Source organism: Manis javanica, chromosome 14 (assembly GCF_040802235.1).
Source record: "Manis javanica isolate MJ-LG chromosome 14, MJ_LKY, whole genome shotgun sequence".
Lineage (NCBI taxonomy): Eukaryota > Metazoa > Chordata > Mammalia > Pholidota > Manidae > Manis > Manis javanica.
This window is the reverse complement of record NC_133169.1, coordinates 6226897-6253021: the sequence shown is the minus strand read 5'-3', so window position 1 is coordinate 6253021 and position 26125 is coordinate 6226897. Positions and strand designations below refer to the sequence as shown.

The 26125-nt window shown below is 34.8% G+C and overlaps 1 protein-coding gene across 5 annotated transcripts in view; it reads left to right on the top strand.

Moving 5' to 3' along the window:
* ATF6 (activating transcription factor 6) overlaps positions 1–26125 on the top strand; it is a 184029-nt gene that overhangs the window by 68672 nt on the left and 89232 nt on the right. For all 5 annotated transcript variants that reach the window (XM_073221565.1, XM_073221563.1, XM_073221566.1 and 2 more), the window contains 4 exons: positions 1327–1440; positions 2481–2580; positions 9977–10044; positions 13002–13116. In XM_073221565.1, coding sequence (XP_073077666.1) covers positions 1327–1440; positions 2481–2580; positions 9977–10044; positions 13002–13116 — 397 coding nt within the window. The remainder of the gene's footprint in view (positions 1–1326; positions 1441–2480; positions 2581–9976; positions 10045–13001; positions 13117–26125) is intronic.

Below are 26125 nucleotides of genomic sequence, written 5' to 3'. Positions count from 1 at the left end.
ACATTGAGTAATTCCTTACAATCTGGTCTATCTTTCCAACCTCATCTTGTGCCTCCTTTTATCTCCCAACTCTTTGGCTGATGAGTGGTCTTTGTTAAGTTCCTTAAACCCACCTTTTCCCCACCAGTCTTAATCTAGAACATTCTCCCCAATTTCTGTAGGGCTAACTAGTTCTCATCGATTAGGCCTTGACTTAAACACCATCTCCCCCTGAGTATTTATCTAGTGTAGATGCTGCCATTGTTTTTCTATTTCAGCCGTTTGTTTCTTTCATAGCTCTTACCACAGTTTGGATTTATTTTGTGTGTGTGCTTTGAGGTCCTCATGGATAGAGATTTCATTTCTTTTGTGTGCTATTAGATGCCTAGCACCTAGCACAATACCTGGCACACAGTATTCAGTAGATATTTGTTGAATGAATTAATGAAAAGTGTGATCTTGCTATGTCCAGTTTTGGTGTTTCTATATTTTCTCTTTGGGTTTTAGCATATTGAGTTTTCTAGATACAAAGCATGGTATATAAAGAAATTCAAGACAGATCTAAAATTTCTTAGTGAGAAAGATTTAAATAGCAGACTGAAGAATAAATGGTATTAACACCCCCAGCTCAAATTCTGATTTTCAACTCAAGTTTTGCCCCCTGAATCACACCCTGGATATGAATTCACATGATAAAGATCAGTGTGATGGTTAGAAAAAGTCTATTTTTTGAAGCTAATGGAGTAACTGGTTAATGTCACTCTGGTGTTTTATTACTGACTCAGATTCTTCCATGATCCTAAAATTTATATTCAGCTTTCAACACTTCGACTTTTGTACTGCCAAGTGTGTTATGCATCTCTCCCCACTGACACATGCACTGTTTTAAGGAGACTGTCGAGGTTTGTTACCACAAAACTTTAGTCCTAACCACATAATAGTCTTTCCTATCAATCAGTAGGTCTTTCCCCCAGTTTCCCCCATTATAGTGTCACCTCCTCTGTTCCAGCAGCACTGTGTGTATGTCTTGCGCTCATTGAAGACATAAACCATGTGTTGCCATTGTATTCCTAGTTTTTGGTGCATAATAATTGCTCAATAAATGGTGGCTGGATAAATGTGTGTTACCATGATAATCTCTCTAAAAACCTGGGAAATGATATTTGTGCTGTATGGTCTATACTTCCCTCCTTTTCTGTTACATTTGCTTCTTCTACCTTATAGTATATGTTCTATTTACTATATTTTTATTTCCATGAAAAGTTAATACTGGAGATCACTTTTTGATAGCAAACTAATTAGGAATTTAAGATGCAAGGAGACATACTTCATGCATGTGTGTTTCAGATACGATCATTCTGTTTCAAACGACAAAGCCCTGATGGTGCTAACTGAAGAACCACTGCTCTATATTCCTCCTCCTCCTTGTCAGCCACTGATTAACACCACAGAGTCTCTCAGGTGAGTGTGTAGATTATTGCAGAAATATATGAGTGAGTTCCTGTGTTTAGATTTGGAACCAAGAAAAGTATTTGTTCATATTAATTGGCTGAGAGAATGTTTGCTGGATAACCCTAGGCATATCAGTTATTGCCCAGTTTGCGTACCAACCTGCTAGAGATGGGTGATGGGTCTATTTCATGTAATAGTATTGAGATTGTATACTTAAATATGTCTTATTTGAAAACTAGAGAATGATAATAATATAAAAATTCAGGGTGAGTGTTAGACTTGCAATTCATAGCAGAAGGTACCTTTTTTTTTCAAGTTAGGCAGGTAATAATTTGAAGACATGTGATCCTGGAGGCACTTCCCCGTTAGTGAACCTTTCCTTATCTACTTGTCCCGTGAGTTATTTCTTGTGATTTTAAATCCTATCCTTGAACCTCAAAACTGCTTTGCTTTTTTTGTAATAACTAGTTAGCAACTATAGTTAAGTAAGCATAGTCCAACACCTTCACAACTGCCCCCCAAAAAAAATAAAGGAAGTTAACATTTGAACATTTTTATTTTCAGTGTTTGAATATCTGGATTATACTGCATTGACATTTCTTCCCTTGCTCCCACTTTTTTTCCAGAGCAGTTTTCATTCTTTTCCTTCTCCCCAAAGAACCTAACTTTCAAAGGCTTTAATGCCTTTGTCAGGTGTCCCATGACTTCTTAAATGCTTTCCAGTGTTTGTGTGTACTTAGCCTAAGAGCAGAAACAGGAAATATTTTTTTTGGTGGAATAACCTTTGCATCCGTTATTTATATTTGGCAGGTATTTAGCTATGGTTTTCTTTGAATTTTAAATTCATGATTGAGGAGGCTACCATATAAAAATGCTTGTGTTATTAAAAACAACTTAACGGTAACTGTCTTAGCTTTTTTCAAATCAAAAAAAGGTATTGAATTATCAGGCACTTAGAATGCCGTTTGGATCCTTCAGTTTCATTTCCAACCAAGCGTGAACCATTTATTTCTATGTCATATGTTTAATTAATTGAGCTCTTTTTATAGGTTAAATCATGAACTTCGAGGGTGGGTTCATAGGCACGAAGTGGAAAGGACAAAATCAAGAAGATTGATGAATGACCAACAGAAAACACACATTCTTCAGGTTTGTTTCTTGTTGCTTGCATAGTGGCAGTAAGTACATACCTTTCAATAAGTACCTTAAATGTAAATGGACTGAGTGCACCACAAAAGACAGAGGGTGGCAGAATGGATAAAGAAACAAGACCCATCTATATGCTGCCTCCAATGGACTCATTTCAGACCTAAAGACATACATAGACTGAAAGTGAAGGGATGGAAAAGATATTTCATTCAAATAATAGGCAGAAAAAAGTATGAGTAGCAGTACTCATATCAGACAAAATAGATTTCAAAACAAAGAAAGTAACAAAGAAGGACATTACATAATGATAAAGAGATCAGTCCAACAAGATGCTATAACAATTATAAATATCTATGCACTCAACATAGGAGCATCTAAATGTGTAAAACAAATACTAGTAGAACTAAAGGGAGAAAGAGGCTGCAACTCAATCATATTAGGGAACTTTAGCACACCACTTACATCAGTAGATCAACCATACAGAAAATAAATAAGGAAACAGAGGCACAAAACAATACATTAGATCAGGTGGACTTAACAGATATATATAGAACATTCCACCCAAAAACAGTGGGATACACATTTTTCTCAAGTACACATGGAATGTTCCCCAGAATAGACCACATATTAGGACACAAAACTAGCCTCAGTAAATTCAAAACAATTGAAATATATCAAGCATCTTTTTAGATCACAATGGTATGAAATGAGAAATAAATTACATGAAGGGGAAAAAAACCCACAAACACATGGAGGCTAAACAACATGCCTCTAAATAATCAATGTATCAATGAACAAATCAAAACAAATCAAGGAACACATGGAGCAAATGAAAACAAAAATACAACAGTTCAAAATACGTGGAATGCCACAAAAGTGGTTCTGAGCGGGAAGTATATAGCAGTACAGACCTATCTCCAGAAACAAGAACAATCGCAAATAAACAGTGTAAACTCACAACTAAAGAAATAGAAAAAGAAAAATAGAGAAGAATAAAACAATAGGAAAAATCAGTGAAACCAAGAGCTGGTTCTTTGAAAAGATAAACAAAATAGACAGATTTATCAAGAACAAAAGAGTACACAAAACCAGAAACAAGAAAGGAATTATTACATGAAGTATAACACAGAAATACAAAGTATTATTACCAAATTCTATGAAAAATTACATGCCAATAAATTGGACAACCTAGTAGAAATGGACAGATTCCTAGAAAATTACAACCTTGCAAGACTTACCCAGGAAGAAGCAGAAAATCTGAACAGACCAATTACCACTACTGAAATTGAATTGGTAGTCAAAACACTCCCCACAAACAAAAGTTCAGGACCACATGGCTTCATGGCTGAATCCTACCAAACATTTAAAGAAGAGCTAAACCCATCCTTCTAAAATTATTCCCAAAGTAGAAGAGGAGGGAATATTTCCAAACTCATTCTATGAAGCCAGCGTCACTCTAATAACCAAACCCAGACAAAGACACTACAAAAAAAGAAAATTATAAACCAGTATCCCTGAAGAACATAGATGAAAAAATTCTCAACAAAATAGTAGCAAACTGAATTGAAAATTACATCAACAGGATCATCCATCATGACCAAGTAGGATTTATTCCAGGGTTGAAAGGATAGTACAGTGTTTATAAATCAATCAGTGTGATACACCACATTAACAAAAAGAAGGATAAAAACCATGTGATTGTATCAGTAGATGCTGAAAAAGCATTCAACAAAATTCAACATCCATTCATGATAAAAACTCTCAACAAAATGGGTATAGAGGGAACATGACTCAACATAATAAAGGCCTTATACAACAAACCCACAGCTAACATCATACTCAATGGTGAAAAGCTGAAAACTTTTCCTTTAAGATAGGAATGAGACAACTCACCACTTTTATTCAACATAGTACCGGAAGTTCTAGCAACAGCAGTCAGACAACGTGAAGAGATAAGAGGCATCCAAATTGGTAAGGAAGAAATTAAATTGTCATTGTTTGCAGATGACTTACTATAGACAGAAATTCCTAAAGACTCCACCAAAAAATGTTTAGACCTAAAACTAGATTCAGCAAAGTTGCAGGATACAAAATTAATATACAGAAATATGTTGTGTTCTTACATACTAACAACAAACTAGCATAGAGAAATCTGGAAAACAGTTCCATTTACAGTTGCATCAAAAAGAATAAAATACTTAGGAATAAACCTAATCAAGGAGGTGAAAGACCTGTACTCTGAAAACTCTAAGGCACTCATCAGAGAAATTAAAGAAGGCACCAATAAATGGAAATCTATCCCAAGCTCATGGGTAGGAAGAATTAATATTGTCAACATGGCCATCCTGCCCAACACAATTTACAGATTCAGTGCAATCCCTATCAAAATACCAATGGCATTTTATAAACTAGATAGAGAAAATAATCCTAAAATTCATGTGGAACCACAAAAAAACCCAAATAGCCAAAACAATCCTGAGAAAGAACAACAAAGCTGAGGGTATTATGCTACCTTTCATGCTACATTAATCAAAACAGCATGGTACTGGCACAAGAACAGATCCATAGATCAATGGAACAGAGTAGAGAGCCCAGATATAAACCCATGCATATATGGTCAATTAATTTATGATAAAGGAGCCATGAATGTGCAGTGGGGAAAATACAGCCTCTTCAATAACTGGTGTTGGGAAAACTAGATGGCTTACGTGTAAGAGAATGAAACTGGATTATTGTCTGACTGCATACACAAAGTAAACTCAAAATAAATTAAAGACTTAACTATAAGACATAAAACTGTAAAACTATTAGAAGAAAACATAGGCAAAACTCTTTTTTTTTAAGAGGGCATCTCTCATATTTATTGATCAAATGGTTGTTAACAACAATAAAATTCTGTATAGGGTACTCAATGTACAATCATTAATCAACCCCAAGCCTAATTCTCAGCAGTCTCCAATCTTCTGAAGCATATCGAACAAGTTCTTACATGGTGAACAAATTCTTACATAGTGAATAAGTTCTTACATGGTGAACAGTGCAAGGGCAGTCATCACAGAAGCTTTCGGGCAAAACTCTTTTGAACGTAAGCGTGAGCAATATTTTTCTTGGTATGTCTCCCTGGGCAAGGGAAACAAAATAAAAACTGAACAAGTGGGACTACATCAAACTAAAAAGCCTCTGTACAGCAAAGGACACGATCAGCAGAACAAAAAGGCAACCTACAGTATGGGAGAATATATTTGTAAGCAATTTATCCAATAAGGGGTTAACATCCAAAATACATAAAGAACTCATATGCCTCATCATCAGAAAACAAATAACCCAATTAAAAAGTGGGCTGGGGACCTGAACAGAAAATTTTCAAAAAATAAATACAGATGGCCAATAGGCACATGAAAAGACGCTCCACATTTCTAATCAACAGGGAAACGCAACTCAAAACCACAGTGAGATTTCACTTCACACCAGGTAGAATGGCCACTATCTGAAAGACAAGAAATACCAAGTATTGACAAGGATGTGGAGAAATGGGAATTCTACATTGTTGGTGGGAGTGTAAAATTGGTACAGCCACTGTGGAAAGCAGTATAGAGGTTCCTCAAAAATCTAAATATAGAAATACCATACAACCCAGCAATTCCACTTTGATAAATAACCCAAAGAAAATAAAATCCCTGATTTGAAAAGATATATGCACCCCTGTGTTTATTGCCACATTATTTACTATAGCCAAGATATGAAAGCAACCAAAGTGTCCATCAATAGATGAATGGGTAAAGAAGAGGTGGCATATATACACAATGGAAAACTATTCCACTATTGAAAAAGAAAGAAATTCTGCCATTTGTCACAACATAGATGGGCCTAGAGGGTATTATGCTAAGTGAAATTATAGCCAGGCAGGGAAAGAAAAATACCCTATCATTTTATTTACTTGTAGAATCTAAAAACAAAACAAAACAAAATGAACAAAATAGCAGTAGATGCATAGACACTGAGAAAAGATTTGTGGTTACCATATGGGAGAGGTTGGGATGGATGGGGAGATGGTGAAGAGAATAAAAGAGCACAAAAATTCTCAAATATATAAGTTCGTCATGGAGACAGTAGTACAGCCTGGAGAATATGGCCAGTGATTCTGTAACATCCTATGTTGACAGGTAGTAACTGCTCTAGTGGGGGCGAGGATTTACTGTGTGTAACTGTTGAACTACTGTATTGTATACTTGAAACCAGTATAAGATTGTATATAAACTAGACTTCAATTTTTTTAAAAGTCTTATTTTTTTCTCTTCTATCTTGGTGTATATCTTTCTCTAGTGAGCTTAGATAATGGTCAAAAATGGGGACTTCTAGCTATTACAGAAAAAGGAATGACAGGGTTTAATCTGTATCTGTCAAGGGTAAAAGAAGTTCTTGGTCAGTCAGAAGAATGAGAAGGTTCTCTGCTTATGCTGTTGTCAATAGCAAAGCTTGTGAAGTGAATTCTTCCGGTTCTCTTTACTGTGTAGAGAGCCTGTAACTTCTCTGCCTTGTCTTTTTTCCTCATTTCAATCTTTTCCTTACAGACACTCCTTTCAGCTACTATAAGGACCCAGGAGTCTAATAAGATCCTCTAAATTTGATCAAACTTCATATCTTTGAAATTTCTGTCATCTCCAAGCATTATATCCTTGACTTGGCTTGTCCCATTTCATAATTCTACCCTCTTCCTAGACTGTGAGTTACCAGAAAAGGTAAAGGGATGAATTAGTGAAAATATCTTTTAAAATAAAGGCAAAATAAAGACATTTCCAGACAGACAAAAACTTAGATAATTTGTCTCCAGAAGATCTGCACTACGAGAAATACTAAAAGAAGTTTTTTAGATTAAGGGGAGTGATATCATATAGATGATAATAGAACCCAATTAGCAGGAAGGAAGAACACCAGAATGTGCAAATATCTGATAATAATAAATGGCCTTAAAAATTTTTTTTTTACTATCTTTATTTTATGTATGTATATTTAAATGTCTTTAAAAGACTATTATATTTTTAAATCAAAAGTCCTTTAACAGTTTGTTGTGTGGTTTATAGTATGTAGAAGTGAAATGTAATATAGTAAGAACACAAAGGGAGAGGGGGCAAATGGAATTATGCTCTTATAAAGTTTTTAAATTGTCCAGGTAATATTTGAAGGTAGACTGTGGTAACTGAAAGATCAGAATATAAACTCTAGAGCAGAGAAGTACAGCTAAAAAGTCAATACAGGAAATAAACATGAAGTACTGAAAAGTATGTATTTCAACCAAAAGAGGGCGGGAAAAGAACAAACAACAAATAGGATAAATAGAAAATACATACTAGGTTAAGTAGACTTAATCTAGCCATATTAGTAATTAAGTGTTATGGCCTCAACACATTAATTAAAAGGGAAAGATTGTCAAACTAGATTTTTTAAAAGGGAAGACCCAACTATATACTGTTCAGAAGAAATAACATTTTAAATGTAAAAACACAGATACAAAATAAAATGGTGAAAAAGTACGTACACTGTGCAGATATTAGGCATTAGAAAGGTGGTGGAGCTATATTAATCGAAGGAGACTTTCATACACAGGATGTATTACGAGAGACAAAGAGGGAAGTTTCATAATAGTAAAAGGAGCATTGAGTCAAGAGGACATAATTCCAAATGTTTTAGGCCCCTAATAATAAAGCTTCAAAATACATAAAGCAAAAGAGTGACAGAACTAAAGGAAACATGGACAAATCTACAACATGATTGGAAATTTTAATATCCTCATTTCTATGTAAACGTCTTCCTCACATTTTTGCCAATTACGACCTTTTTCTAAATGTACAGAGCCAAAAATGCCAAAGCTCATAGCAAGTTTCTCAGAGGTTCCTTTGTTAATTGGTATAAATTGGGTAAATAGCATACCCAATTTCTATTTGCCCAGTGTCTCTAACTGATCTTTCTTTGAAGTCTACCCACTCACTTCTGAGCCTAAGGAAAGAAGTCTGGCGTCTTTCAGTTTTCTGTATTAATTTCATATGTGCCAAAGTAGTAAAATCATTTAAAATTCAATAGCTATTTAATCAGTTCATTTTAAACCATATTTTTATCAACTAACTAATTTAATGTTGGTTTTATTTACTCCTTAAGTTGATAAGCATGCCCATAAATATTATTTGGGTCTACTTTTTCCTGCTCTTTTCATTTTTGTTTAATAAACATTTATTGAATACCTACTATATGCAAAACCTAAAACATTAGATCTTCATAAAATAAGATGCTTAACTTGTTAAAGAGCCAGAGATTGGAAGCCCTATATTTATCCCTGCATATTGGCTACATCCACCAAACAAGATCGTTGTCTCTTTTTTCCCTTTACTATTTGTGTGTTCTTCTGTTTCAGCATTTACCCCATTGTATTGTTTCCAAATGTATGTCTTAGTTAAACTACAAGCTTCTTGAGGGCAGAAGTCAAATATTAAATTTTATATCCCAAGTACATGTAGCAGGCATTTTATAAAAATTTGATTGCTGAACGATGGGGGTATGGTACAGTAATGAACACATGCTAATAGTCTTATAATTGAACAATTACTTAAGCCACTGTTTGACAGCATAGTAGTAAGGTCACTTCCTAAGGTAAAATGGGTAACATGCTCTTGATTTCTGATACCCTTACAAAAGTCTCCTGAAGATGAACTTACAAAACTGTTGGGGAATATTTCTTATACTCCCTGGCATAGTGCAAAGCAGATGCTGTGTGAAAGACAGGTTTCCAATGTAGCATACTTGGACCTACTAATGGTTCCAGATTGTTCCTGGCCAAAAGAGTCATTGGTGAAATCTCTTTAATGATGGCCTAGTCCATAGGTATATTTACGCATGGTGATCATTGTGTTCAACTCTTAGGCATGAAGAGCTAGTTTCATTGTGGATTTTTCATACTTCAGGAACTTTTCATTGTGAAAATAATTATTTTAGGCAAACATAAGTTGTTATATATTCAGTAATATTTGTGAAAATAATTATTTTAGGCAAACATAATTTATATGTTCAGTAATGTTTGTATGACCTGGTTATAAAACTTGTGGTACTTGAACTAAACTTTTGGACTACATTTTTAAACTTACAGGAGATGCTTTAAATGTCTTGCTCTCCGTAAGACGCATTTCTCAGCCCAGAATGTGACCAAAAGGGTTCTAATTTCTGTGTTGGTGTTTAGTTCTGTGAACTTAATATGTCAGAATATTCATGAAAAGAACCATATGAATACTTCAATGAGAGTTTAGTAAATGTAGAATCAGTCAATATAGTTGTAGTAAATGTAGAATGACTCAATTATAGAGTCATATAATTGCATTATATGACATTAAATCTTTTTTTTTTCTTTCAGGGTGCTCTGGAACAGGGCTCAAATTCTCAGCTCATGGCTGTCCAATATACAGAAACCACTAGTATCAGGTAGGAAAATGTAGAAGTTTTGGCCACAGAATTTAAAATACCTAGTATCTTAGTAAAGTTGAAAAAAGCATGCTTCTGTTCCATATTAAACTTGTTCTCATCTGTGACTTGTATATTAGTTCACATAACTTACCCTGCTTCTGAGCAGTCATAGTAAACCCAGATAATTTCAAAAGGTTAACTCAAATCCCTTAAATACACATTTAGTTGGAGTGCTCTTTAGTCATAAGTTTGCCGTAAATCTTAAATACATATAACTCTCCTGTCCTTGATTTACATCTGTTGCATGAGTCAAGGGAGACAGAATATTATTTTAGGAGTGCTTGTTGTGTGCCATGTGTCCTGCTGAATGCTCTACATGCTTTACATTTTATCTTTAAATCCTTATAATAACTTAATGTGTAGATATCACAGTCCCTATTTTATGTATAGAAAAACTGGCAGGTCATTTATTTATTTGAAGTCAGAGTCATTGAACCAATCAGTGGCAGAAGCAGAATTCAGATCCTAGCAATTTGACTTAAAATGCATTTTTCACTATGCAACTGCTACTTTAGATTTCAAAAGGAGTGCTGAACGTGGAAGTTGAAATGCACTGACCAAAATATATCTAACTAAAAGGAACGATAATATGGGAGGCAATACAATATCATGGTTAAGATGCAAGCTTTCAAGTTGGGCAGAGTTCAGATCATTTCCTCCACTGATTTGCTTTGTAGATTTGAGCAGGTTAACTTAATTCAAAAGTCTCCTCATCTCCAAAATTCTGGCTGCACAGAATTGATACAATTAAGTTGCATAATATATTTAAAGCACTTCACGTGGTACTTAACATACTCCATAAAATATGGTAATGATGATGATGTGAGGTCATTGACAACAGTATCACTGAGGTAAAAGGTTGGAGTCTCAGATTCTGTCTGTAGCTCTGTCGCAAATTTAGAGTCCACAATTTATTTAATTTAACATTTACTGAGAACCAACTGTGTGCCAGACAGTGTATAAGGTACTGAGAATATATATAAATATTAGTTGAAATCCATTCATTAATTACCCTGTTCACTAAAAACCATTATTAAGTAGCATTGAGCAGCATATCAGCAATGACTGTTTAAACTCCTGAGATGTTGTATTATCCATAGAAATGTTTAATTCAAATATATATAACAGTTCTCTGTAACCATAATATTTCATTCATTTGTTCTATATATGTTTAAAAGTACATCTTTTCTGATGCATCATTATGATGGCATATTATTTCTTCACTAGTTAAAAATGCTTTTAATCTCTGTACCTTCCCTTCAAGTTGGTTGTGAACTTAAAGCTGCTCTACAAAGATAGTCTTAAAAAAATTGTTTTAAATGAATTAGAATTGAACTCATTATTCATATATTCTGTACTTGTGAATCTGCCTCCTCATTATAATTTATTTGTACCCCAAAATCAATATTCAGAGTGCTCTCATAGTCATTCACAAACATGCGTAGATGTCCCCAGGTGACGTTTAACCATACCACACTCTGCATTCCTGTTTCAGCTGTCCTACTGTAAACAAGTGCCTTTTTGAGTCTATTTAATGCCAAATTTTTCACATTTTTGTGCTTTTTTGTTGGTGATTTCACTGTTTTAAATGTCGCAGCTGTAGTACCAAAGTGCTGCCTAGTGTTTGTAAGTACAAGAAGGCGGTATTGCGCCATGTGGAGAAAATACACACTAGATAAGCTTTTTTCGGGTCTAAGTCATAATGCTGCTGACTGTGAGTTTGGTGTTCATGATGTTCAGCGTTAAAGAAGATGTCGTTAAATAGAAACATCTGAAACAAGGTCATGCACTGACCAGTTGACAGACATCGGCCTACAGGAATCCGACCTGTATTTTCCTTAGGCGACTGGCTCAGTATTTGCTAATCCCGTGTTCACACTGACTTTCTACAACACAACACCGTGAGAATCGATTGTATGTTCAAATATGGTCAGAAACGGCCTAGTGAGCAAATGGAATTATTTCAAAGAAAGTTCTTATTACTCATTTTTAACTTACTTGTAATTCAGTCTTTTTCTCCTTCTAAGAAAGTTTGATTGAAAACAAATGATCACATAAGAAAGAAATATCAATTATCTTTTTGGAAAAAAATGAAGCATTATTTATTAACTCTCCTCTAACCTCTGGGTGTTGTCTTACTGTGCTAAACAGTAAAAGACTCTGGAAATATTATTAAGATTTACATTAATATCAATTGAGTATATATTTTGGTGATACACTGTGGTTTGAGGTATTATCATTTTAGTTATAATTTTATCAAGGCACCAGCATGGTACTTCTGATATCTGTGGCCGGCATTTGTCGAATGACTCCTATGGCACAGGATCCATGCCTGGTACTTTACATACAGAACATCCCTGACCCCAGTAAGATCGTGTAGGGTTATCTTGATTTGTGGATGAGGAAAGATACTCCTCCGAGGTTGATTTCCCCAGGAGCACCCAGCTGGGGAGCGGACCAGGAATTCAAAGCCGGGTCTGTCTGGTTCTAAATCCTATGCTCTTCCCACCTTTCACAGAGCCTCAGGCAAGCAGCACTTCACAGATTTGGCCACAGAGAGGTGAAAAATAACTTTACCTCAGACTTAATCTTTGTTATCAAAAAATCATGCAAAACCAATGCAGAAATCGGTCCTCTGATACTTTTATTATCTTTACATGCTTTGCAATGCACTTGTCTGTGTGGTACATTTTAGAGCCTCCATTCAGAAATGAGAGTTTTAGCTTTAGTGAATTGGGTCTTGTCATGTCCTCACCTTGGGCTTTTCAAAATATATTACAAAATTACTGCCAAAATGCTACTAATATTTTGGCTCAGAGAGATTCTTATACTTCACACATAGCCTTAGAATGGGAAGTGTTTCTGAGAGGATATGAATTTTCTTAGTTTAAAAAATTCTTTGCCTTTTTCTTCAGTGGGAACTCAGGGAATGAGCTACAAGTATATTATGCTTCACCCAGAAGTTACCAAGACTTCTTTGAAGCCATCCATAGAAGGGGAGACACATTTTATGTTGTGTCATTTCGAAGGGTAAGTCCACTTTGAAAGAATAAAGGAAATATTTTTGGGCTGCTGTGTACAAGATATTGGGCTGAATACTGTGGAAGATAAAAAGATGTGAGAGACAGGAAGCAATATAGAATAAATTATAAGTGGAATAGTTTAAGTGCTAAATAACATGCTCATTTTTGAGCTGCTCAGCATTATAAAAATGAACACGGAAATGATGTCAGGCAATGAGTTTGTATTCAGAAAATATAAAATGCTTATTGACTTTAATTCTTTGTCATTTCTGTTGCTATATTGTTTGTTTATAACCAAAGGAGAAGTAAAAACAAAAATTTCTGCTTAGGCCTTGTGGTATTCCCATTGGTTATTGGAAAAGAGATTTCCCAAATGTGGGCTGAAGATGAATCATGGGCTGATGAATATATGAATCAAAACAAAAAATGTTTTGATCTGTGTTCCTGAGACTTCCGTCATCAAACATTTACTCCTGTTGGTGAGGAATTAGATAATCAGTCAGCTTATGCAAAAGTAAATGTTTATATGAGCACTTTTGAGTGTTATAAGTGTTAGACTAAGCAGGAAAAACTGCATAGCTATATACATTCCATCTACTTTTCCTGTAAAATGAAAATATATTCTTCATAGAATTGCCATATGAAGATCTGTGTTAGAGTTCTGTATGTTAAACCAGTAACACAGGTGAATCAATTCCTTAGTAGTTTGTATACTAGGTTTTTCTTTTTCTTTAAAAACAAATGAAGAGAGGACATGGTTAGAAGTAATCATATGACTACAAGAGAGTAAACAATTAATTCCCTTGATTATTGTCACCACTCAGTACCACCGAAATTCTCTGATAATTCTTTTCTTAAGGTACAAATATCTAATACCTCAGAATTTTAAGACCAGAGAGCTTTACACTTGAGGATTAGGGAAATCAAACATTTCATATATTTTAAGTTATTAATCAAATATGCTAGGAGATTTGGAATATTTTAAGCAATGGCATCTCATGATTTCTGCCTTTTCACAAAATTTCTTGTGCTCAGCTTGTTCTCTCAGATGTAATCGGTCTGTTTCTATACGGCACCAGCCGGAGATTCACTTTCAGCAGCAAGTGGGCAGCATAGAGCAGGGTTTCATCAAGGCTGTGAGTTGGCTGATGGAAACTTAGGTATTTGCTTTAGTGTTGACACAGTCATGTTTAAAGTGGGGGAAAAAAATAAACTTTTAAAAATGAGACCCAACACTACAAAGAAGAGACTTGATAGATGTTAAAAGGAATGTATTGAAGTAAATGTTATGGAAGTTACCAGAGAAGAATGTTTTTAACACTCAAATAGCCGAATACTTTTTCTTAGGGTCAGGATAATTTCTCCATTATTTGATCGAAACAGTATATAGTATATATTGGAAATAGCAATGGTCAGGACATGGGCTGAAGTCATGGTTAGTAATGTTTTTCTAGGGAAGAGAACAAGTATTTGTTTGAGAGAAAATAGTCCTTGTTTTAAAGGGACTGTATTTATAAAAGGAAAATGAATAGTGTTCCTTTTTTAAAAATATGCTTTACATGTCTTGCATTTGTAAAAGCTGCTTCTCATTAGTTTTCTGTTAAAAGTGCTGTTGGAAAATTGTTAATAACCCTGCCCCAACCCTTTCATGTTCAGGAAGAAAAACTCTTTCATGTTCAGGAAAACTGTTAGGGGTATTTCTCACATTCTGTTAGGATTTTTCATTTCCTAATTACTGATTTATCACGTCTTGGTGTCTTATATCAAGCAAAAGTAAGAATAAATGTGAACTTAATTAGATAACAGTAGTTAGAGATAACATCTTTTTCTTTTTTTTTTTTACAGTAGGGATAAAGTTAATTTGATCATAGTGACTATAAACTATGTCATGGGGCAGGAATTGGGTTTTAAATCCTGGATTGTTCTTTTGTTCTTGCTTAAGTGAAAATGAAATGAGTTAGGACTTTATGCTTGGTTTTCTCTACCGGTTTTTCAATACAAAATATTCTAAAGTTTTATCAGAAAGATGAGTGGCATCATTTCTTGTGCAGGAGGATGTAGAATTTTTCTCCCACTTAGGTTCTTCATTTCATCGACAGAACTTACTGTAATTGATACTGTATGATTGTGTTGGAAATTAAGAAATACAGTTGATCCTGGAACAATGGTTAGAGGCACTGACCTTGTGCAAGTCCAAAATCCGCATATAACTTTGACTCCCCTAAAACTACTACGGATACCCTACAGTTGACCCGAAGCCTTACTGATAACATAGCAGATGATGAACACATATTTTGTATGTTACATATATTGTATACTGTATTCTTACAAAAAAGTAAACCAAAGAAAAGTTTATCAAGAAAATCACAGGAAGAAAAAATGCATTTACAGTACTGTATAGTATTTATTTATTTTTAATCTACATATAAATGGACCTGTGCAGTTCAAACGCATGTTGTTCAAGGGTAAACTATATATAGATTCTGAAAGCCCAAGGTTTTGTTTAGTTAAACCAGATATAACAAAGCCAATAAGTAAAGAAGTATTTTATCTTATAATTGGACATGTATTTAACAGAATATTTTAATATCTAAAAGTGTAGAAGTAGCCATTGACTGTTTTGTACGCTGCTATTGAGTAAACCAACTCTCTGCAAAACTTAACTCTCTCTCACACCCCATACTCCCGCACCCTTTAATCTCATTAGTTGAGCTGTTGAAATGATTTTCTCCAAAGCAGATTCATTCTTGACTAACTACTACGTTCCCATTACAGGCCACCAAGAAAGAATGCTTATGATCCTAGTAATGGCCAGAGGTTTAAACCTTTTCCTATTCTATTGACTCTTTTTACATTTTCTGCCTCCAACACAGAAACCTACTCTGTTTAGTTCCAGGTATTTATACCTGGTTTTCCTACAACTGTTTTGTCTTTCTTTCCCTCTTTGACTTGTTTTCTTATGATTTGGAGCCGGGGTGGTGGGACATAGCTTTTTCTCCAACCTTGGAAGTCACTCTCAGTGTGGTATAACTGATATATTACTAAGAATAAATCCAATTTAATGTTTATTTTTTCTTAATGCTTTCATATGATCATCTATGTAGGGAGGGAGGGGAGATTAAAGAATATAACAAAATGAGTCAAGAGCGTGGACAGGAACAAATCTCAGGGAAGCTCAAGTAGGATAAGAAGTGATTCCAAAGGGCGGAGAAAGGTGACACTGAGGAGCACAGTGGGAAGGTGACATTTACTTGGTAACTCCAATGAACAACAAAATACTATCCTTAGATGATGTTGTCTTATCCACTAATAACTCAAGAAAGGAATTTTTATCTTCCTGGGGCAATTTCCCATTAAGAACAGGTTCTCAGAAGATTGTGAATGTCATCAGTTCATCGTATCATCTCTACTCTGCTTTTTGTCTTTTTCAAATGAGACGGGTGCCTACTTTTGGACCAGTTTTTATTTTTGTTATTTTCTTTTTTCAGTACCTGTCCCCCAAATCAAAAGCATACACTTAAAATTGTCTTTTCATCTGTTTCAAACACATACATAATATAGACATAAGGAGAACATGAGCTCTAGCTACATGCCTGCCTTAGAGATGTTTCTCCCTCTTGAGTACTTGTGTCCTCTAGATATAGCAGCATATATAGGTATTTCACCCTTTCTTGGTTTCTTAAAATTTATTAGCGGTGTCATATATGACATGGATTGTAAGAATAACCTTAACTAATACGGCCTTATTGTAAGGAACATGGGAACTGAGGAAGCACAGGCGACTGCCTCAGCAGCCAGAGTTCCTCTGTGCTTGTACTTTATAGACTGGGATGTATTGTAGTCTTCACGGAAAACTGGAATAGTGGCCTGCTGTCATCCCTCATTCAACAGCAGCTCCAGTAGCTCCAGTAATAGGCTTCTTCACATTGCTCGCACTCGCCAAACAGAAGATCTGTGTATATATATTCACCATCTCTATGTAGAATCGCTGTGATAACCTTGGCTCATGGTTCATGGTCCATTCGTTTGTCACCAGGGAAATAATGTTGATTCCATTAAATGTATTCTCTTGCTTTGTAAGCCCGCAACTTTATGTAAAAGGAACAGCCTGGGGCCACTCTTCTGAGAAAATGATTGTGGTGGGGACCTTAGAGCTTCCATAAACTGTTGATTACACTACACAATGTGGCTTTAAAAAAAAAAATTCCTCTTGTATTGGCCCCTAATTGTTTAATCTAAAAGCCTCATCCTTTCATCTATATCATAAGCCTCTGATTAAAGACAGGAAGTGTCCTATGCTTTTTCATTAGCACCCCCGACACTCAGAACAATGCCAGCCACTCGCTCAGTGCTTATTAGGCAGAACTGTTTTAAGTATGGTTTGCTAAGAGAAGTCATGGTGACGGAAGTTTGTTTTTCACAATCATGTAAAGGGTATTTTACTGTTTTGCTTAAAGAAATTTGAATCTGTTTTACTGATCCAAGAAGTAACATTAGTAGTACTGAATTCCAGCAGAAAGTTTGGAGATGACCCTTTTTTTGCCCATTTATGGTTGTACTAGCCAGGGATGCATCAGCTTTGTCTCTGAATGTAAGCTTCAGAGCTGGAGAAATCAGCGGGCTGGAAAGTTGGTGAAACGTTTAACAGCCAATAGGTAGAACTTTGCGGTCCTTGCGTCCTTATTTTTTCATATTTGGGAGAAACATTTTAGACTAGATTGTTGTTAGATCCCACTGCTTTTTGTTTTGGTGAAGGGATGGTGTTTAGTATTTGCACGTGTTCCAGCAGCATGAGACAGAAACTTGAAACTTTGGACACAGATAGGAAAGGTTCTGATTATTGCAGTAAGGTTGACTGTGTGACGTTACTCGTTCAGAATGTTTGCTGCAGGTTTATTCCCATGGAAGGCCCTAAAAAAGAATTTCACAGAATAGCAATGTCATGTCCTGAATTAATGCCTATATTAATACTGAATACATTTTTAGAAGAATGGCATGTTTTCTCAATTCATATTATTTATTTCTTGGAAATTTCTGTTCAGCATATATAGTTATATATACAAAATCTTTAGAGGCAAGAGAAATTTCCTTAGCAATCAAAGGAAATTAAGCACTTTGTAAAGTCTCCTTCAAAAGGACACCACTTCTTTTGTTTTGAGACTCGAAGACTTGAGCCTACACATCGATTTTGGAGTTTGGCCATTTTCTTATCTCTGTGCTCGTGGCCTTTTAGCCAAATTCTTTCTCTAGCTAGAAAAAAAAATGTGAGTAAATGAGTTTGGAACGAAGAAAGTCTTTTAAAATAGTGCATTAAAAAAGTCTTATCACAGAAGAGAGACTTTAAAAACCTTCTTTTAGAAGGCATTTTTCTAATTAATCTTTAACTTACTTTGAAATCTATCTCATTCAGGTCTAAAGCACATTATAAAAAATAGACCAGAGTTGTATCCATTTAACTTAGGTCACTTAGTGATTACATCAGTAGCATTATATATCCATTTTCTCTTTCATTTCATTTATATACAAATACTGACACCTTTAATGTAGATGGTTATTACAGTTTGCAGATGTTGAAGGTTATTACTCCTTCACATACATAGCTTTGTTAGTTCTTTGCATATGACTGAGTTAAGTATTCCTAGTCCTGTGTTACAGATGAAAAATTGAGGCAAAGAGGTTAAGTTGCTTGTGTAAGGACACGAAAATGGTAAGCAGTAGAACCAGGGCAATAATCGAGGTGTTCTAATTTAATACAATGGTTTTTTTATTTATGTCCTGGTGCTGCACTTTACACACACTGTGGAATATGTAAAGAGCAAAATTATTCCATTCCTCAAAAGCTAACCATGTTTCATTGCCCTATCTGCTGGGCAGTTTTGCTGGAGTTGTTGAATAAAAATTAAAAAAATTTTTCTGTATATACTGTATGTGATTACCCACTGTAGATTAAGCACTCTAGTAGGTTTTACTTTTATCATAGTAAAGAATAACCTAATGGTCTGAAAAACTACTATATAGGCTATGAGAGTTTCTGGTTTCTTTTTAAAACAATCGGAAAAAAAAATCTTTGCTTGTGTCTTAAAAACAAAGTAGTTTAGCCAAAATAGACACCATTTTAATGCTTGGTACTCCAGGACTTCTCATAGAGGAGTGGTTTTTGTGCATGTTGTAAATGCATTTTATTACGGATGGTGTATATGGCATGCCAGATCCTTGAGATCAGAAACTTTTGATCTCAAGCTCCTTGTTAAATATGAGTGGCTGTTGCATGGTCTTAGGGATTTAGTCATTTGTTCCTTGGCTCTGTAACAACTTGCTAGCTAACATTAAAAAAAAAAAATCCCTATTATTTAGACTTTTCAATTGCAGATTCAAGAACAGCTTGTTTAATGATTGAAAAATGACTATTCTGTAGTCTCTGTAGCTAGACTTGTATATAGAATAGCCATGGACACAAAGAAAACTTAAAATCCTTGAATAATTTAGCCTTCCGAATTCTTAGGACGGTCGGCAAATCCATCAGAGTCAGGACAATTTTCCAACCATTTATTATTCGTGTACTCTGTTTAGTAGGCTTTATTTTATAATGTGTTTTCCATATGTCTACTCATTCTGTTTTGTGTTTCTGCAAGGTCTGCTGCAGTGCACTGCAGTCTGCAGAGCGAGTCCTAAATAAATGTTGGCTGCTCAAAACTGCTATTTATTTGTGCCCTTTAACCTCATTTTTTATGTCCTATCTGTTCAAAAGATGATTCAAGGTGGGGTTTGCAGAAACAAGAGGAAAATTTTCCCAATGAGTGTTTAAAATTACTTTTGTTTTGAATAACAATGAAAAATTTTAAAATACATAGTCTACTTTGATGTGGCTGGACCTTTAACTATAGAATCATTCCTGAAAGACTTCTAAAAGTACCCTAAAGAAATATGAGATTTAATCATTGATAGCTTAAAGTTTCGATAGTTTCCTTTTCTTTTTTTTTTTTATTATGGTATCATTAGTATACAATCACATGAGAAACACTGTGGTTACTAGATTCCCCCCATTATCAAGTCCCCACCACAAACCCCATGACCGTCACTGTCCATCAGCATAGAAAGATACTATAGAGTCACTACTTTTCTCTTTTCTCTGTGCTATACTGCCTTCTTGATGGTTTTCTTTTTATAAAATTTCAGATTTTTTGTAATGGGGAAGAAAATATGTCCTTAAAGCAAGACTGCATTCTAAAAGGAGTATTCCTTCACATCATGAATATCTTAAGAAAAAGTGTTTTTAAATAATTCATAGATGCAGACTTTAGAGACCTGTTTTCTAGTCCCAATTCTGCCACTCACTATATGCCATATGACTGGACGAATCAGTTGTCTCTCGTCTTCAGTTTCCTTATCTGTAAAATGATAAAGTTAAAGTAGACTTGTATGTTCTTTCTAGCTCTGAAATCTGTAGTAGTCTTTTATTTGTGTGTGTGTGTGGGCATATATTGTGTGTTTGTATATGTGAACACTGTCCTTTTAGAAATTTTTAGTATTGTGTTAAAACTCTTGGAAGTAACTAAAGTGATTCATTCCAGTGGAATCAGTATATTTTAAGGATTTTGAAAACAACCATAACAAAACAATTAAATGTTAGCCTGTAAATTAATGAGTTTAATGTTTTAATGACTGCTGGTTCTTTTAATTTACTCAATAATCACTTCTCTAGCACTTACGACATGCCAATCTTTAATCTGCATAATATCCCTATGAGGTAGATACAGTTGTTATCCTTTTACAGATGGGGAGCCTGAGGCCCAGAGAGGTCAGTTAATTGTCCAGTGTGACATAGTTTGGAAGTTCACCTTAGAAAGTTAACCTTAGAAAGTCTAGCTACAGGGTCTGTGTTTAGGATCACTTTCCTGTTGCCTTTCTGGAACTCATATATCCAGTAGTTTTTTATATTTCAAAGCATTCAACTTGGAATTAAATTCTGTTGATCTCTCTGTTCAAAACATTTAAGTTGCTTCAGGTTCATTTTCCAAAGATAACAAGATCCAAAGACAAGCCCTGTGGAGAAGCAATCCACATGCTAAAGTCATCATGACTGGAGGAGAAGAGCTAGCAAGGGAACACAAAGAGGAAAGATTACACATGCAGGAGAATTGGAATAGTTTGCTACAGGTGAGAGGAAAAAGTCAGCCTACTTTACTTGAAAACATGGAGGTCAAGAAACAAGAGTTCAAAAAGGAGGTGGTCAGCAATCTTGGATGTTACAAAGCTTGCTAAGAATGAGAAAGAAAAACCCAGTTGGCATGTATACACGTGGAAGTTACTGGTAATTTGAGATTCCAGTTGTGGTCGAGTAATTAGAGCGTAATCCAGACAGACTACACACAGTTAGGAGAGAATGTGATGGAAATGAAGTGCTAGGTTTGGGAAGTTTGGCATTGAAAGGAAGAGGAGATAGCCTGGATATACTGAACGGGGAAAGGACTACGTGTGTGTGTGTGTGTGTGTGTGTGTGTGTACTTGTGTAACTATTGTGGCTATATACATATAAATGTAAGAATGGAGCATATGTTTTATTTTTGACAGATGTATTAAAGGAAAGTAAGTCTGTTTTTTCCTCATCTATATGAAGGTTTTCCTGTTTAAAGCGGAGCATCAGGAAAACTTGAGGAATAATTTTTGTTTATTTGCAGGAAGACTACAACAGAAATAAGAGTATGCAATTAAATGCAGGTTTAAAAAAAATAAAATCATATTTAAAGTATTCCTTGAGACATTAAACATCTCCAAAATCTTAAATAAGGAGGTGGTTTTTAATAATGGTAAAGAATTTTTTTTAAAAGTTGACAGAACTATTTCTAATTTAATTTATGTATAGATAGTCTTGGAGTTTTTCCTCATATACAGTCAGAAAACTACCAGAGTAGGTTGTTAAATCATTTTATGTTGAAGCATTTGGTACAAACTTTTTGATGATGTCACAAAACTTAATTAGGGAGGAAGCAATTATTAAGTTAGGAAAAGTTGATGATTTATGACCTGACTCAGGATTACGGTCTGAAACCCTCATGTCATTTCCTCCCCTCCCCCATAGGCAGTGATTTGTTCATTTTGGACTCTGGTAATTCTGACACCATCAGCAGATCTGAACACTGACACTTAGTTTGGTTTTTCCTGAAAAATCCTAAGGCTAACATTTGTGTGCTATTTATTTCAAGACACTGATGCTAATCTGTAAAGAGCCTATTATGGGATGGCTTTGAGAAGTTTTCCAACTCTTAGCATGGGATTCACACTGGAAGCTAGCAGGATGGATGATTAGCTAAGACTAAGAATGTAGTGTTTGCCTAGTTATGTAATTGTTTGCTTAGTGCCTGTTTCCCCTGCCAAACCTCAAACACCCTGAAGGAAAGAACTGTCTCTAGCTTAGTCATCACTGTGTCTCTGGTATCCAGCAAGTACCAGATACACAGCAAGTATTCAGGGAATAGTGAATGAATGAATGAGTGAATGAATAAACTGGATAGCACATCTATCTGATTTGACACCATAATCTAAATTAGTTTATGTCATTACCATAACGGGATAAAGGATTGGTGGCAGACCAGCTTCTTCACTTCCTATTTTTATCAGGGCCATCTATCTGTGTCTCATGATAAATTCTTAGAAATCAGTCATTCAGAGTCAGTGAATTAAAATGCATTTTCCAAAGGTGCTAGGAACACTTTGCCAGAGGGAAGTTACACACTCAGTAGGCTCTCTGTTTCAGAGCTGAAACACTCCACTGATACATGATCTTGGTGGTACATGGACAGAGATTATTTTTCACTTATGATGATGAACAGATTGTGGTGTCATTTTAAGCTCCAGAATCAATAAGCCACAGACTAAAAATGCTCCGTATTTATAAGAGGCCCATCTGTGACATACGTCTGGGGTGTCCTAGAAGAATGAGACGATGTGAACATTTTATCCCCTGCACAGTGTTGATTTTATTTTGAATATGGAAGGTATTCAAGAGAAGCTTGTCAACTTAAATTGTTACATCTTCTGTAGCTTATATTTTGAATAATTTATTTAGAGTTATCTATGTCCAATTTAATACTCCTAGAAATACATTTTCATTTTATTTTCAAGATTTATCATACAGAGTAAATGGGCCTTTGTTACCAGTTCAAGTTTCAGAGCCATTTCTCTTCTGATTCCATTTGTTTTTGGATAGAAATCCAACAACTTACTGTGTCAAGTATGAGTCTGCCTTGGAGGCCGTGCCAGAGGTTCACTTTTGAAGTTCCTTAAAGAGATAGGTTGCCTTCTCCCTCTAACATGTGCTTTGAATTAGCTTATGAATATCTATTCTGGTGGAGGTACAAGCAGTGTGAACTAAAGAGAATGATGTATAACTTAAAAAATAATTTGTCCTTGACTTTTGAATGAAGAAAATCCAACTCAGAGCTATGCTGGCAGACATGTATCTGATCAGATATTTATGCACTCATCTTCTGTATGTTTGACCTTGACCTTTTAGGGTCCTATTTTGCCATCAAGCCGAAGACCCGACTAAGCAATAAGAAAGTTGAGATCCTTAGATTGATGTAAATCCATGGTTCTCAAACTTTGGTTTCAGAACTCCTTTTTATTTTCTGAAACATGAAGAAACATTGGAAAAGTGGCATGGTTTTATATTTTTATGCATCTCTTTAATATCTGGCTTCATGGAAGCCAGCTGGATTCTCATATCTGCTTCTACATTAATCATTTCTTTTTGGTTAAAGTCTATAAGAAAGTCTGGTTTCACACAGATGTGTAGCTGGATAAGGAAATATTTTTAAAGCCTTTTCAGAGAATTATGGATATTCTTCTTTGATGCTACATCAAAATTCAACAAAGGATAGTTTCTTAAAAGTTAGTTACAGTGTAGAAGCCAAATTTATGAACTTTTAGTATTCTGATGCATTAAAATCCATTGGTTCATCTTGCACTGTGAATGCATCTATTTTTCATGCATGATTTTGTATCATCACACATTGCCTATATGGAAAATCTTCTTGGCTTACTGAGTTATGCAAATCTTCCAATGATACATTTTATTATGTAATATTTAAACATTACATTATTTAATAACACTACAAATCTTACCAGCAAAGTCTCTAAGTGTTAGGAAGCTGTTAAGGTCATCGTAGCATATCCAAATTTCTAGTTTTCTCTTGAAGGCTCATATTTTATCATTGTCAACAACATTGTCATTTATTGTCCTTGAAGTGGTTCCCTTAATTCATTTTCAAGAAAATGTCTATCAAATACCCAAGTCTAAATAATTATAGTTTGTCTCTCTGGCATTCTTTCAAGTAAAACTGGTAAAGTAGAAATTCTTTCGTTTAAAAGTTGCTATTATGGCTCACAACTCAAACACGAGTAATGTTCCTCTAGACAACCATTGTACTTCAGGATGTAGTGGAAATGCTTTAAGTGCATTTCTTGTTTTGTCACACAGTATTAAAAAGAAGGGTCAAGATTTAAAAAAACTACATTTTTTATTGCTTTATCAAGGATATCCTTGAATTAGACTGTGTGTTTGTGTGTGTGCATGTTTGTGTGTATCAGAACATGGGGTGTTGAATTACACAATAAATTCTAGTGCGGTTTGCTAACACTGTCTTGATTCATGCTAAGATATCAAAATTGGTTTTGCAGTATCAATATAAATATCAATACAGCTGTTCCAAGATGAATGATGAGATTCAAAAGTTGTGCAGCACTGAATATTTTAGTACCGCTTGTGTTTGTTGCCAAGCATTTTCATAGAAGATCTTTGTTGATGATCACTTGGTGCCCAGACCAAATGACTACACAAAACATTGAGTCTGTAGATTCTTTCATTTGTAAAAAAAAAAAAAAAAAAAGCACAATTCTCTGTAGTGGAAATATTAACTCAGTCTTCATATTTGCAACTAAATCTTTAATCTGATGAGTTACTGTATGATCGGAAAGCAGCAGTGCCCTGATTTCTTTTACTGACTTTTCATCCAGCAAGAACTGAGCAAGGTCAATGATCCAGTGTTTTATCAGTGTCTCGGCTCCTGCATGTGCGTCCTCAGCCAGGGCTCTATAACTTACCAGGTCAGACGTCTCAGGATCTTTGCGTCTGAAGCTGTAACAACAAATTTTAATTTGTAATGAATTCATTGCAACTGTGTTTAAAATATTCAATTCCTTTTTCTTTAAACTTGATTGATCTCAGAATAACACTGCAACTTAACTGACACTATAATAGTATTTGAAATGTTTTGTTGCATGAGAAACATTAAGATAAATTATTAAGACTTATAAATACAAGAGAAAGATAGCTTTCAACAGATGGTCATTCGTAACAGTTTCATCCAGTTTCTTTGGAATGGATTCTGTGTTTCCCATGAGTCACAGAATTCTCTAATATATTAGTTTTATCTACATGTGGATAGTATAGTTATGAATTAAGGAAATAAATCCTCTATAATTATATAATCTCCCATTTTTAAGCCAATGATTCAACTTTAAATGTAAGATAAATATGTGATAGATTTTATTTTATGAATTATTAAACTTCAAGAATAACAGCTTCAAATAAAATTTTAAAATTTAGGAAAACTTTCAAAAAATTTTAAATATTGCAGAACAAAAACAAAAGTGTATTTTCTTTTTGTTATATTTAGAGGGAAAGTTGCCGTAACAGTCGTGCATATAACCAACTCCATAATAATATGTTTTTCAGAACTTTCTGCAGTAGTCTGCTACTACATCAGGGAGGTCTTGGATATCTTAAGATTTTTTTCATGTACTCAACACTATTACTTTTTTGGGGAGCTACTTAATTAATAGTCTGAGGAGCAGGGGTTCCAATGATAAATAAGAAAGACACAACCTCTGTGTTTATGCAGCTTCTATTCTAGTTGGTGATGCTGACCAGAAAACAAAACTATAAACAGATAAATGTGTAAAATAATGGCAGATACAGTAAGTTTTATGAAAAAACAAGCAGTGGGTTCAGAGAG